Here is a 14,596-nt window from a genome sequence, read left to right as displayed (position 1 = left end):
GTTAGAGCCAGTTTACGCTGTTCTGTGAAGGGAGTATTACACAGCGTTGTACGAGATCTTCAGTTTCTTGGCAATTTCTTGCATGGAATAGCCTTCATTTCTCAGAGCAAGAATAGATTGACGAGTTTCAGAAGAAAGGTCTTTGTTTCTGGCCATTTTGAGCCTGTAATCAAACCCACAAATGCTGATGATCCAGATACTCAACTAGTCTAAAGAAGACCAGTTTTATTGCTTCTTTAATCAGAACAACAGTTTTCAGCTGTGTTAACAATTGCAAAAGGGTTTTCTAATGATCAATTAGACTTGAAAAAAAATTAACTAACACAACGTGCCATTGGCACACAGGAGTGATGGTTGCTGATAATGGGCCTCCGTATGCCTATGTAGATATTTCATTAAATAAATCTGCCGTTTCCAGCTACAATAGTAATTTTCTATATTTCTGATCAATTTGATGTGATTGTAATGGGAAAAAAATGTGTCTTTCTTTCAAAAACAAGGACATTTCTAAGTGACCCCAAACTTTTGAACGGCAGTGTATGTAAATTGTAAAGTTTGTCTGTAATGTATTTTTCGTTATGTGTCGGACCCCAGTAAGATTAGCCGTCGCCGTCGGCGAATGGCGATACTAATAAATGATTCAAATCAAATACCAGAGATGTCCAACTGATGGTGATTTTATTTACCCCCCCCCCCCCCACCAAGTTTTCTGAATAATTATTTATTTGTATTTTTTTGGTACATAAAAGACTGTAAAAACACCAAGAAAACAGCTCCAAGTGACTTTCATTTTGGAAATCTGTTCCAAAGTCTTCCCACGCATTATAGATATGTGATTGTATACAAATGTAAGCAAGTTTTGAAATGATTATGTTTTAGTCAATTTGTAAGTCGCTCTGGATAAGAGCGTCTGCTAAATGACGTAAATGTAAATGTAGTCAAATGTTAAATCTGTTTGGGCTTCTTGCGGTCAATTTGCAGTCTACAAATTATTTGTAATTATGTTCTGGCGCACTGACCATCGGCTCCCCCCAAGTAATTGGGTCTAGTTGATGATCCCTGCTTTATACTATACCACTAGTTTCCTCAGTATGTGGAGACCAGGGCTTAAAACTAACCTTTTGAGTCTATCAGCCACTGTGACAGGTATATAAATAATAATTGATTAGCATGCTTCTAAAACAAGAAATGTATTACTAGTAAGAAGTGATATATTTGTTTGATTTAATGTAATACTTTAATACTCTGTGACCCGAGTCTTTTAACCAAAATATCATACAAAAATGTTCAGCTGTCCCTTTAAGATTACCTTGGTAACAGGGCCATCCACTCGGTTGTCAATGTGTCTGTAAGAGTCTCACTAATAGAGGCCTACAGTCACTTTTTGCTAGCAGTGGAAGCAAACTCAAACATTGACTAGCAACCTAGGTTGTGAACATAATGTAAATAGCCAAGAAACACAAAGACAAAGTCTCACTTTCGAGTAAATTAGACCAACTAATATGCCTGTGCACATTGCTTAAAAAAAAAAACATTTTTAAGCACTTCACTCACAGTGCTTCGCATGGTGGGATAGCTATAACGTTAGGATTCAGATTTCTTTGTACATTACCAGATATGAAACAAAACGGCAGAAATACTTTGAAAACAGCTACTGCAGCATTTATTTAGCTATAAATCACAACTTGCACTTGTGCCCATACTTTACTATTTTTATAAGCTGCTCGCACTGTATATCCCTGAGCGTGACCACCTGCCAACAAGGCCGGTGAATTCCACATTCTTACCCGCCAATGCCAAAAATCCACCCGCATTTGTCTGGTGGCCGGTGTTAATTTTAGGCCCCGGTGGAGACTCACCAGTACAGGTAAAGGGTGATGTTGACGTTGCCCTGTGCTCTGGACAGCAGGAATATCACCAGGGCGTTCTTCAGGTGACACTCAAACTTCAGCGCCTGAGAGAGAGACAAGGACACGGAAAAGGATAAGTGGGTGAGAAAAGCATTCAGGGTCACTAACAAATTGTTTACCTGTGTATGTGTGTGTGTACTACAGACTGTTCACCTGCACTAGCTGAGGTAGGTAGTCGGCCAACTCGTCATCACTGCTGGATTCGATCCAGCTGACAGCCACACTCCTCACCTCTGTGTCAGCAAACCTGCAGGACAGAGACCAAGACAGGCAGGTCAAACTTGAGTGTGACCTTTAACCTACATACTCACGTAAACGTGAACTCGCACACCTCCCACTTTACAAATACGACTGATCTACCGCAGGTTTCTATTGACCACTGCTTAAACTCTAGCTTTGCACACTCAAACTTAAGGAGTGTGTGTGTGTGTGTGTGTGTGTGTGTGTGTGTGTGTGTGTGTGTGTGTGTGTGTGTGTGTGTGTGTCTGTACACCACACGTACTTAGAGTCGAGCAGCTCCAGTGCACAGACGGGTTGGAGTGAGGGCCAGTTGTGGAGGAGGGCGTGAATCTCAGCCATGCTGCCCCAGTCCCAGCTGGGGGCACTGGCCAGCACCTTGGGCAGGCTGTGGGTGTGAGCCCGGCAGTGGTGCCGCTGGTCCCACAGCAGCTGGCGGTCAGCCCGCGTCAACCTGGGGTTGGGAGGGAGGAGAGAGAGGGGTGATACGGTGAGCCAGAACATAGACCGCTGCTACCGCTGACAGGGTTCTCACAACAAAGACCCTATTAGAAATCACTTTCTTCAGATTATATACGTTATTTATGGTCATCACCATCTGGGTCATGTTCAGTTAGCCACGAAACTGAAGGGTCTGAAGCAAAGTCAAATGGGTTGGAACTATCTATACTTGACCAGTAAGAAGCGCTTGTGTTTGTTTTCCGTTGCAAGACCGAGTTTTGGAAACCCCTGATCGATGGACTACACTATTGTTCTGAGATAACCTTTAGGACTCGGAAATACACCCTAACAAAACAGAAGCCAAAACTATATGGTTATAATCGGAGTAAATGAGAGAAAGCTCAGAGAAAGTAAAAGGGATTAGCGCTTTAGAAGAAATTGCTCTCTGTGGAGGCTGGGAAAAGGGTAATGAATCTGGCTGGCAGCCTGGGGTGGGTTTAAGTGGGCATTTATATGCCCACAGTTAAACGTCTGGGGGAACAGACACTGGAATGAGAACAGACAGCCATCTATGGTCTGGGAGGACTGGAGAGTCATTTGGGGATAAAGCCTTCATAAGGCCCTACATAACACCATTACAATAGTGACGTAACAGTTGTCATAATGGCAGCTGGTATCAGCTTATGACAACAGACGTGACAAAGTTATGACACAAACTGTTATGAACCTTCCTTCTTAAGGCCCTACATATCACGATCATAATTATGACATAGCAGATGTCATAAACCGTGAGAGACTAGCTGCCATGACGGTTTATGACGACTGCTGTGTCATAATTATGATTGTGATATGTAGGGCCTTAAGAAGGAAGGTTCATAACAGTTTGTCATAACTCATGTATTATATCATGACAACAGACACAGTACCCGAAGGTAGAGGCTCGGCTGCAAAGTTTCTCCACCCGGCGGCGCAGGTCAGGGTCCAGCTCCTCCAGGGTGTTGGGGTCAGGGCAGGGGCTCTCCTGGGGCCCCACGTACAGCACGTCCACCGCTGGGCTGGGGAAGTCGACCTGGAGGGGGGGGTTCATGGAATGGTTAGGCAGACACACAAACTTGCATGGGTACACACACATTAGGTCACCACCAAATGGGAAATGCGTTTGAGATAGGGGAGAGAGTTTGGGTCCTGTTTGAAGTACTTTAAAAAAAAGAAAAAAATAAGCTTTTTCTTAAATTTGCTTGAGGTTAAAACTTATCTAACATGATTGAACAGGTGCTTGGCTTCACCTGTCCAATTGTGTTGAATCACTGATTGCTTTGAAAAAGGGAGGGAAGATTTGCATTTGAACAGGACCTACACAAGAAAATCGCAGAACATTGACTTGAACGGCAAAGCCCGCTCTCGTAATTTCTTATGGGTACAGTATTGCTGTGTGGAGTCGTGGAGTCACCTGCAGTATGATCCTCTCGGCCAGGTTCTTCCTCCGGATCCCGGCTGCAGCAGAGGCAGCCTGAGGAGAGGTCCACAGACACAGCAGCTTGGTCCCCCTCGCCAGCACCCTGGAAAAACACACATATAAGCACACATAGCTACACACACACACAAAACACCCCAATAGTCTGAATCCCCAATAGACAGCTATTAACACAATCAACTGAAATACACTCATTCGAATGCCATACAACACAACAAAAACACAAACAGCAATTGCACAGTCAACCACACTACTAAAATGTGTCGCGCATCACCGTCGGAAGTCAAATAGGGGCAGGGAGACTTTGCCCAGCACTTCTGGTCCCTTGCGCTGTTTGTTGGAGTCTGGGGAGCCGCTGGCGTTCTGGTTCAGGACCCCAAAGAGGGAGAGAGTCAGCATTGACTCCAATGGAAGCAGGGCCACCGCCATTGGAAAGTTGATCCTGGAAAGAGGGAACAGAGTGAAAATAGGAGTGGAAAATGGAAAGGGATTGGAGTGAGAATAGTGAATAAGTATGAATGTGCATAGCTTGTGAGTCTGTATTCCCACTAGCCTGTGAGTATATTCTTAGATCATCATCATACTGTTTGTGACTCAGTTGGTACAAGGATTCAATTCCCGCAAGGATCACATACAAAACACGTACAGTATCCCTCACTGTCCTGCAAGATGCTTTGGATCAAAGTGTCTGCAAGAGGAATCTGCTATCTATCTACTAGTAATTGTATCCAGTGATAGGCTGAACGATACACTGATTATGGGTAACGACAGACCTCGCTTTTAATGTTGTAATGTCTTGGATATCAGTTTGTATTATCGTCGTGCTATGTACGTTGTGTTGGAGCCTGCATGACAGAAGCGAAGAAGCGTCTACATTTTGATCCTAAAGAGGCAATCGTGAAAGGCAGAGGCACATAATTCAACATAAACACTATTATAACTAGCTATTGTATTTCTATGGCTAGAGGGTAGGGAGTCACGTACATTTCGTCCCATTTGATGTGGTAGAAGAAGCTCTTGTAGGTGCCCACTTTCTTGGACTGGATGGGCTTGAACAGGTTCCTGCCATTGTGAGTCAGAGCACACATCAGGTAGTACTTCTCATAGCTGCAAAAGGGAGGAAGAAATGAACAAATTATGAACGAGCAAGTTAAAATCCCATCTATGTACACAGAGAGAATAGACTCTTGTCCATAACAAACACAGTCATCCTCTGTATCTAATAAAGCCACACTAGTGCATTCTTTAATACACCAGTAACAGAGCTCTCAGAACCATTTATCAAATGCAGATTTTGTTAAGTTGGCTCCTCTCATTTAAACAGTTCCATTTCTTTGACATTATAAAAGACATTGCATTTTATGAGCACAATACCAGGCAGTGAACCATTTGGGATTCCAAAATATTTCTTATTGCTCAATGCCATCAGTCTTGTGCTTCGACACAGCATGGTATGCGTGCCTCCACTGTTGCTGGTGAAATGATGCATCACCGTGCCTACAGATGGTGTGTGTGTGTGTGCATGTGTGTTTGTCATAGGACGCTAGCCACAAAAGAGCAAAGCACTCAAGCCATGATGACGAGGGACGATTCCAGCCATGCAATCATTTTAGAACACAGAGTAGCTGTTAGTTCGGGACTAAACATTTTCAGGAGAGCACTTCTGGCCTTGTGTTATGGGATAAATATTTTCGAACCTCCTTTGGTATGGTGCTCAAAAATGTTTTCCATATCTCCTAAAAATAGCTCTTGGACGAGGCCCTATGTATGACGGGCAGAAACAAACAGCCTGTTATTAACCAGATCCTCTCTTTTTGAAGAGGTCGTCTGCCAACTATAAAAATACTTGGGTCCTGGATGGCGTTTTACAGTGGCATTTTGGACCTCCCTCCCATCAAGCCTGGATTTTTTTTTCATTAGGCACCAAACGGAAAAAATGTACTGAAACAGGGAGGTACTACCTAGCCTTGTCCAATAAGAAACGCACATTGTTGTTTTCCGTTGCAAAACATTTTAAGACGCTTTCTGTTGTGAACCATATTGAACACAACCCTGGAGTGAGACAGTCACAACATGTGCCACTCCCCAAGTCGTGCAAGATTGTGCTCACTGAATGGAAAGGTTGGCTCTAGTCTATTCCAGACAGAAAGACACCATAAATAGATGAAAGACTTGGTGGAATTGGATACTGTGACGGGGGAAATAAGACACGGAGAGAAACAACGGAGGAGCAAGACAACAAGAGTATCAGTTCTGAGGCCAAGTCATTCTTAAAAAGGTGGAAACTATAGTCTCAGGTGTCTTCCTTACTGCAATCCAGAAAACATAAAATGGTACATTGGACTGGGGGTACACACACCTGCTGACCCAGACGGCGGGGATGCCGTGCATGGCGAACAGGGTGAACTGCAGATGGTCCGTGGTGCCCGAGGCCTCCATGCTGCCACGCCCCTCCGCAGCAGACTCCCCCTCGGCATGCTGGGAGTTTGAGGAGGGGTCTGCGTAAGGGGTAGAGGAGGCGGGGCAGAAGGAGCGTAAGTACAGCTTGGCCAGATCGTAGACGGCGTCCGTCAGGAAGCCCATGCACTCCTCCACGGGGCTGAGGTGACCTGGACGGGTCAGAGGGTTACGTTAGCTCAAAGGATTTTAACTGTTTTTGTTGTTGATTTCGGGAAGCAGGAATTGCCCCACTGTGTGCGATTATGGACTGATCAAAGTCATATTGCGGAGTCAAACGTTTGATGTGTGTGAAAAATGTGACTGGTTGTTGTAGCACTCACCATTTGCCGAGGATTTGGAGCCCACCTGAGATAGAAAAGTACACAGATATGATAACTGTTAGAATTACAGCCCCTGTTAAACTATCCTATGCCCTATCACTGCAGTGAGACAGAGAGACAGGTAGAAGTGACAGGTAGACATACAGTACCAGTCAAAAGTTTGGACACACCTACTCATTCCAGGGTTTTTCTTTATTTTTGCTATTTTCTACATGGTAGAATAATAGCGAAGACATCAAATGGATGTCATATGGAATCATGTAGTAACAAAATAAGTATTTTATATTTGAGATTCTTCAATGTAGCCACCCTTTGCCCTGATGACAGCTTTGCACACTTTTGGCATTCTCTCAACCAGCTTCATGAGGAATGCTTTTCCAACAGTCTTGAAGGAGTTCCCACATATGCTGAGCACTTCTTGGCTGCTTTTCCTTCACTCTGTGGTCCAACCCATCCCAAACCATCTCAATTGGTAAAATAGCACTTACACAGCCTGGAGGTGTGTTGGGTCATTGTCCTGTGGAAAAACAAATGATAGTCCCACTAAGCGCAAACCAGATGGGATGGCGTATCGCTGCAGAATGCTGGGGTAGCCATGCTGGTTAAGTGTGTCTTTCTAAATAAATCACAGACAGTGTCACCAGCATAGCACCATCACACCTCCTCCTCCATGCTCCACGGTGGGAACCACACATGCGGAGATCATACGTTCACCTACTCTGCGTCTCACAAAGACACAGAGGTTGGAACCCAAAATCTCAAATTTGGACTCATCAGACCAAAGGACAGATTTCCACCGGTCTAATGTCCATTGCTCGTGTTTCTTGGCCCAAGCAAGTCTCTTCTTATTGGTGTCCTTTAGTAGTGGTTTCTTTGCAGCAATTCAACCATGAAGGCCTGATTCACGCAGCCTTCTCTGAACAGTTGATGTTGAGATGTGTTTGCTACTTGAACTCTGTGAAGCATTTATTTGGGCTGCAATCTGAGGCTGGTAACTCTAATGAACTTATCCTCTGCAGCAGAGGTAACTCTGGGTCTTCCTTTCCTGTGGCGGTCCTCATGAGAGCCAGTTTCATCATAGTGCTTGATGGTTTTTTGCAACTGCACTTGAAGAAAGGTTCAAAGTTCTTGAAATGTTCCACATTGACTGACCTTCATGTCTTAAAGTAATGGTGGACTGTCATTTCTCTTTGCTTATTTGAGCTGTTCTTGCCATAATATGGACTTGGTCTTTAACCAAATAGGGCTATCTTCTGTATACAACCCCTACCTTGTCACAACACAACTGAGTGGCTCAAATGCATTAAGAAGGAAAGAAATTCCGCAAATTAACTTTTAACAAGGCACACCTGTTAATTGAAATGCATTCCAGGTGACTACATCATGAAGCTGGTTGAGAGAATGCCAAGAGTGTGCAAAGCTGTAATCAATGCAAAGGGTGGCTTTTTGAATCAACTCAAATATAAAATACATTTAGATTTGTTTAACACTTTTTTGATTACTGCATGATTCCATATGTGTTATTTCATAGTGTTGATGTCTTCACTATTATTCTACAATGTAGAAAATAGCAAAAATAAAGAAAAACCCTGGAATGAGTAGGTGTCCAAACTTTTGACTGGTACTGTACCTTTATATATTCATATGATGGACCCACCTCTGGCGAGCGTGTCCTGGGGAGGTTGACAGAACACTTAACCCTTCTCACTGCTTCTGTGATGGCCTGCGTCTCCACCTCGTCCAGGGCACAGCAGAGGTTCTTCACTGTCTGCACCACCCGATCCACCGTCTTATACTGGGTGCTCTGAGGTGGAACAAAGTCATTGTCTAGTGTGTGTGTGTGTGTACACACAATCTCTGTTCAGTTACTCAACAATTCAAGTGATTCTTGAAACAGATGTGCTCTACAAATGGCACATGTCATCCAGGAATTTATAGGCCTGTCGCAAGCATGTGTGAACTATACACACTACTCAACGCCTGATAGCAATTTTACACCACAACCATCACACACATCCGCTATCACAGAAACACTTAGGGTCTTCAGTACAGTCTCAAAGATGTGAATTAACTTCATAAGCTACCTCATTCTGCAGGCAGATGTTGACTTGATTGTGATAGCCTTCCAGATAGTCGGCCAGGCCTTGTCTAAGAGAGAGAATGATCCAATCACAGAAATCTCAGCCGTTATCGGGAATTCTAGACGGCCATGTTTGGCTCCAGACAATGGATAAGATGATGCGATAAGAAGCAGAAAGAAAGGCATGTTCCTACCTGGTGACGTTCTCCTTGAACGGCCTCTCCACTTGGCCCAAGTGCCTCTCCAAGTCCACCTGAGAGGTGTCGTCTTCCGCCTGCGTGCACACAACAAACCATGACCTTTCACTGCGGCCTCCCTCAAATCACACTAGGGTTTCAAAGTCGGCTCATTTCTGGAGTTCAGTTGGACAAGCTTTTGATGAAAGGTCTTAATATGATTGCATCTTAACGTGAACGACGTCACTGTTGAAGTGTTCACGCTTTTGAAGTGTATGGGAAGAATCTTGAACTTACAGGCCTGACACTGCTAGGTTTCAAATGGCGTGTGTCGGTCTTACCAATAAGGCCAGTATTTATTGAACATTTGCTTTTATGAGGTATTTATGATAGCCAGCCTGTCGGTCTGTAAGCCTGCCTGCAAGGAAGACTACCATTCAGTCAGTCTCCCCGCAAGTCTGCCCGTCTCCCCGCCAGTCTCCCCGCAAGTCCGCCCGCCAGTCTCCCCGCTAGTCTCCCCGCAAGTCCCCCCGCCAGTCTCCCCGCAAGTCTCCCCGCAAGTCCGCCCGCCAGTCTCCCCGCAAGTCCGCCCGCCAGTCTCCCCGCAAGTCCGCCCGCCAGTCTCCCCGCAAGTATTGAAGTTTTCCTTTCTGGACATGTCTGTCTATTTCATTAACCTCCCTACAGGCCTTTGACCTTTAGCTGGTCTTATGCTACTTTTGAGCTTCAAACACACATCAAAGTGCTACATCACTGATTGGTAGGTTGGTTGGTTTGGGTCTTACCGTTCGTGCCAGATCCCTTCTCATGGTGCTCTGGGAGAGCAGCTGGAGCTTGATCTCTGCCTCCCACTTCCTGCAGTTCTGTACGTACTCGTGGCTGCCCAGGCTGTGCTTACTATGGAGAGGACACAGGGCCACAGGGGATCTAAGGTCAAATATCATCAGGGTCTTGTTCATTAGGTACCAAACAGAAGGAAACAAAGGGACAACCTGGATTTGGTCCAATAAGAAATGCACAAGTTTGTAAACTTCTTGAAATAAAAACAAAGGTTTCCCGTTGCGTGCCCAAATGAACAACACCCAGCAGTAATAGCATTATGTTCGGAACATTGTGAGGAATGAGCCCAGTTCCATTTCAGCACTTAGCCCCAAGCCCTTACCACCTATCCTTTTGGTGTTCATAGATCTAAAATGATGGGGAAAGGGACTAGTCAGCAATATGGTCGTGGCTCCAACTAGCCTTCCAATAGGTTATGATGGAACGTCCGTCATCTGGTTTCCACCCAATCAAACATATCAAATCAATGGTGTTCAATGGTGAGGAAGTAGGCCATAGTAATTCAGATTTATCGGTTAAGGCCGTTGGTGTACACAAGGACATTAAACCCAAGTTTAACTTAGAACTAAACACTTAAAACCCACTTAAAAGTTAAAGAGTTCCAATGAATCTAAAGGGCCAGAGGGGGACCTGACCTGAGAGAGATGCTATGCTTAGCAGGGGCTGGGAGCAATGGAAACATTCCAGGACCTTCTGAGGGCTTGCCAAGACCAGACAAGGCCGGGAGAGTACAGATAAACACACCGGGGAATTTGTAGCTTGACACAAAGCGAAACTGACCAAAGTCTCTAAAAATGTAGTGCATGCAAGCAACACACACAGAAAGACACACACGTGCTACGTGGGTCAGCTATTTGTTCACCTGCAGCCTCAAGCAATTGTTAATAACCCATCCATAACCACCTGACTATATGTGATAAAGTGAAAACCTGAGGTCTGCACCCAAACTATTTTGTTGTAGGGGGCATAGGATTTTTTTTAAGCTCAATTTAGATATGCCTATTTTTCTGCTTATAATTTTCAACACTTTGGTAGACTATTTGTTAGTCAACTTGTCTATAATTAGATACATGCAGCTTCTCTTCTGCCATTACTTGTTGCCCTAGAAGACTAAATAAACCCCTGCTCACCAGAAAATATGTCATACATCGATAGAACGCATGCTTCAATCGAGTTGACGTTGGTAAATTTCTCATTCATCTCTTCTTCTCTCCTGCAGCAAAGACGTTGAAAGACCGTGGAGAAAATGCAATAACAAAACAACAAAAAATGGGAATGATTTTCCATCCAAACATTAGTTTGACCGTTTTTAAGGGAATTAAAAGCTGTGAAATTGACCCAACAAGTTTCTGATAAGATTTCAGTTTGGCTTGGATGCATATTTTATGTGGTTGTAAAACTAAAATCAGCTTTTATGATGCTGATAAAGATAGCACCTTTACAGACGGTCCCTAACCACACATTCATTCTCTCAAGATGCTGAAATAAATAAATATTTCTCCACTCCTGTTCCCGAGTGAAAATTTACATTTGGTGTATCATTTTACTGAAAAAAAACTGCTTAATGCTGCCAAAGTTAATAGATTAGGCTATGTGAGAGGTTATAGACCTACAGTCAGCGTCCGGACTTCAGTTACTATTCCATTTAACCCATCTGAACAGTACAGTTCCCTTGACGTACCATACTTGAAGTCCCCGTCTTGTGACTGTTTAATTTGTATAGGGCCTCACAAATCACACAACATATTTCCCAAACATTAGGCTACTGTTCTGGCCCTCCCTTCTCTTTATTTTCAACCTCGCTATTTTCCCGTTTTATTTATTTTTTAAATTGAATTCAACTCCCATCATTGTCCTTTTTTCCCCCACAGTGGATCGAAGTCAACATTTTCTGCCTAAGTTCCCAAAAGCACCTGGCAATTGCCGTGTATTTGGCGCGAGTACAGTTAGGCCCTGAAGTTTAGGCTTACGCACGAACGCAAGAGATAAATAATGGAATAAAAACCTCAATGTAGCCTACGTATGAATTGCACAAGAACGACAGATTTATAATACGCAGTTCGCTTTATTCAACCCGCCCGTCACCCACGCACCCCATCAGCTGCACAATATTTCACGACCCTAAACCTGCCCGGCCCCGCGGATATAACGGCGGGTTATGAGTCAACCCGACGCATCACCAACACACACACACACACTTGACCTAAGAGTATTTATGCCAAAGAAGTCTTTAAAACAAAACCTGCTTTTGCGCAATCCCTCTGTTCTTAATTAGTAAAAGCAGCCCCTGCCCTCCTGACTGTTGCTTTTGCAACAGAACTGGCAAAAATCGCCAAAAGGAAACATTTTCCTAACACAATTAAAGACAAATCCCTGCTTGAGGAATGTTGGCAGTGAGCTTGTTGATATTCTTGCTTTATCTTCTCCTCTCTCTGCGAGGGCAAGAGGACACTTAGAGGCAGGATTGTGGGAAACGCAGGTGTCAGCGTGGGGTTGTGTGCCAGTGTGTGTGCGTGTAGGATTGTGGAAAATGTGGAGGCCAGGGTTTTACATTTGTGTGTGTGTGTGCGCGCGCAAGACTTTGCGCATGCGTGCGCGACTCACTTTTGCAGCACCTCCTCTTGGCCGCAGACCTTGAGGACGTAGCTGCCGATGTCCACCTGGTTGAGGTCGTCGTGGACCCAACACAGGGCTTGCATGATGAGGAGCTCTACAGGAGAACTCACTAAGGGAGGAGGAGGAGGAAGGGGGAGGAGAGTGAGTGAGAGTTAAAGCAAGCACTATGGCATACACAGTCCCCTGTTCAATTTCTTTAAAAGTGCATCCTTCCTTCCTTGAAGGAATCACTGATTAAACATGATTAGACAGGTGAACACAAGGACACCACCACACTAATAAAGCAAGGTGCCGTTTGTCCACCTCTAGGCCACAGGTAGGAGAAGGAGAAGCAGCCAGATTCTCAATAAACGAGGAATCAAGAGCTTCTGATCCACCCAATAAAGTGATGATTTCAAGTCCAAGAGGCTCGACGGAACGGTCAGAAACTATCGCTCATGGAAAAAGAGGAGTCAATAAATTGGCCAGATAGCAGTTTCATAAAACAATATCGCAAAGGTCCTCTCAGATGGGATTACAGTGTGGGTGGTTCAAGTCAAACTATATTCATACCTAACCTGGTCCGAGATCTGTATGTGCTGTCTCGCCCACTCCTAGTTAGTCACTGGCGTGACAATGAGCGTATATGAGTTGGCAAGACGGCACAAACAGATCTGAGACCAGGCTAATTTGATCTCCCCCATCTTAAATCGAATCAAAACGGTTCAGTGAATGATCTCAGGCTGCATTACGATACGGTGTTATTGGAAAAGCCTCATGTTCGTGTACATGGGCATGTTTCCTGGGAAATATTTGGCGGAGAATGAAACGTGTGTAAGTGACTGTGTGTACGCATGTGTAACCTGACACAAAACAGATTGTTCTGCCACTTCTAGAAGGGTGGGGGGGTTCTTGCTTTCTCCTCCGTTTGATGCCAGCACACACACACACACACACACACACACACACACACACACACACACACACACACACACACACACACACACACACACACACACAGACCACCCCGTGCGCTCCAGCAATAACAACCCCACACCCTACAGAGGAATGGACTGGACTTAGTATTATCAATACTAGAAGGCCTATTGGTGAACTTAGAGAGCGTTATGATAGGTCACATCTTGGTAGTGGGTGGGTGCTGTGAGGTGGCTTTCTAAGGATCCCTCTGAGGCTAACTGGTCAACAACCGAAGAGAGGGCATTTTGGGAGCATGTTGCCAGATCTGTTTGTGCTGTCTTGCCTCTTATGGTCATTGGAGGATGCAAGACAGCAGAAACAGATCTGGGACCAGGCTGGCATTCCAGAGAGTGTGTGCTGAAAAAAAGCCCTCTTGCGTGTCGCTACGAACTCACACATGGTGCTGGAATGTTTGCGAACTTGCGTGGTCCCACACGCACACCAACGTAGGTGCTTGGGGGCTGGGTCTGGTCTAAAGCGGGAGAATCGAATCAAACCAAATGTTATGTCACATGCGCCGAATACAGCAGGTGTAGACCTTATTACAGTGAAATGCTTACTTACAAGCCCCTAACCAACAATGCAGTTTTAAGAAGAATACCTAAAGAAATAAAGTAACAAATAATTAAAGAGCAGCAGTAAAATAACAATAGCGAGACTATATACAGCGGTACAGAGAACGTGCGGGGGCACCGGTTAGTCGAGGTAACTGAGGTAATATAAACACGTGGGTAGAGTTATTAAAGTGACTTATGCATAGATAATAACAGAGTAGGAGCAGTGTAAAAGAGGGGGGGGGGGGGGGGATGCAAATAGTCTGGGTTGCCATTTGATTAGATGTTCAGGAGTCTTATGGCTTGGGGGTATGAGTTGTTTAGAAGCCTCTTGGACCTAGACTTGGCGCTCCAGTACCGCTTGCCGTGCGGTAGCAGAGAGAACAGTCTATGACTAGGGTGGTTGGAGTCTGACAATTTTTAGGGCAGGACTGGTGTCTATGATTACAATACTAGTCTCGTAACACAGCAGGATTCTAGCAACTCGTTAGCTAGCACTTGAATACCCAGCCAATGAGTGACGTCAATTGA

The 14,596-nt window shown here is 44.7% G+C and overlaps 1 protein-coding gene across 2 annotated transcripts in view; it reads right to left on the bottom strand.

Annotated features, from left to right (window-relative positions):
• The window catches only part of LOC106561080 (phosphatidylinositol 4-phosphate 3-kinase C2 domain-containing subunit alpha), a 66,230-nt gene that overhangs the window by 18,260 nt on the left and 33,374 nt on the right, over positions 1 to 14,596 (bottom strand). For both annotated transcript variants that reach the window (XM_082957171.1, XM_014124702.3), the window contains exons 6-19: positions 12,543 to 12,663; positions 9,884 to 9,995; positions 9,117 to 9,196; positions 8,927 to 8,990; positions 8,500 to 8,646; positions 6,843 to 6,867; positions 6,422 to 6,671; positions 5,047 to 5,169; positions 4,337 to 4,504; positions 4,039 to 4,147; positions 3,515 to 3,657; positions 2,413 to 2,601; positions 2,064 to 2,157; positions 1,860 to 1,954 (exon numbers count right to left, since the gene is read on the bottom strand). In XM_082957171.1, the coding sequence (XP_082813297.1) occupies positions 1,860 to 1,954; positions 2,064 to 2,157; positions 2,413 to 2,601; positions 3,515 to 3,657; positions 4,039 to 4,147; positions 4,337 to 4,504; positions 5,047 to 5,169; positions 6,422 to 6,671; positions 6,843 to 6,867; positions 8,500 to 8,646; positions 8,927 to 8,990; positions 9,117 to 9,196; positions 9,884 to 9,995; positions 12,543 to 12,663 (1,720 nt within the window). The remainder of the gene's footprint in view (positions 1 to 1,859; positions 1,955 to 2,063; positions 2,158 to 2,412; positions 2,602 to 3,514; positions 3,658 to 4,038; positions 4,148 to 4,336; positions 4,505 to 5,046; positions 5,170 to 6,421; positions 6,672 to 6,842; positions 6,868 to 8,499; positions 8,647 to 8,926; positions 8,991 to 9,116; positions 9,197 to 9,883; positions 9,996 to 12,542; positions 12,664 to 14,596) is intronic.

This window comes from Salmo salar, chromosome 10 (genome assembly GCF_965601325.2).
Source record: "Salmo salar chromosome 10, fSalSal1, whole genome shotgun sequence".
Taxonomy (NCBI): Eukaryota; Metazoa; Chordata; class Actinopteri; order Salmoniformes; family Salmonidae; genus Salmo; species Salmo salar.
This window is presented reverse-complemented; position numbering and strand designations above follow the sequence as displayed.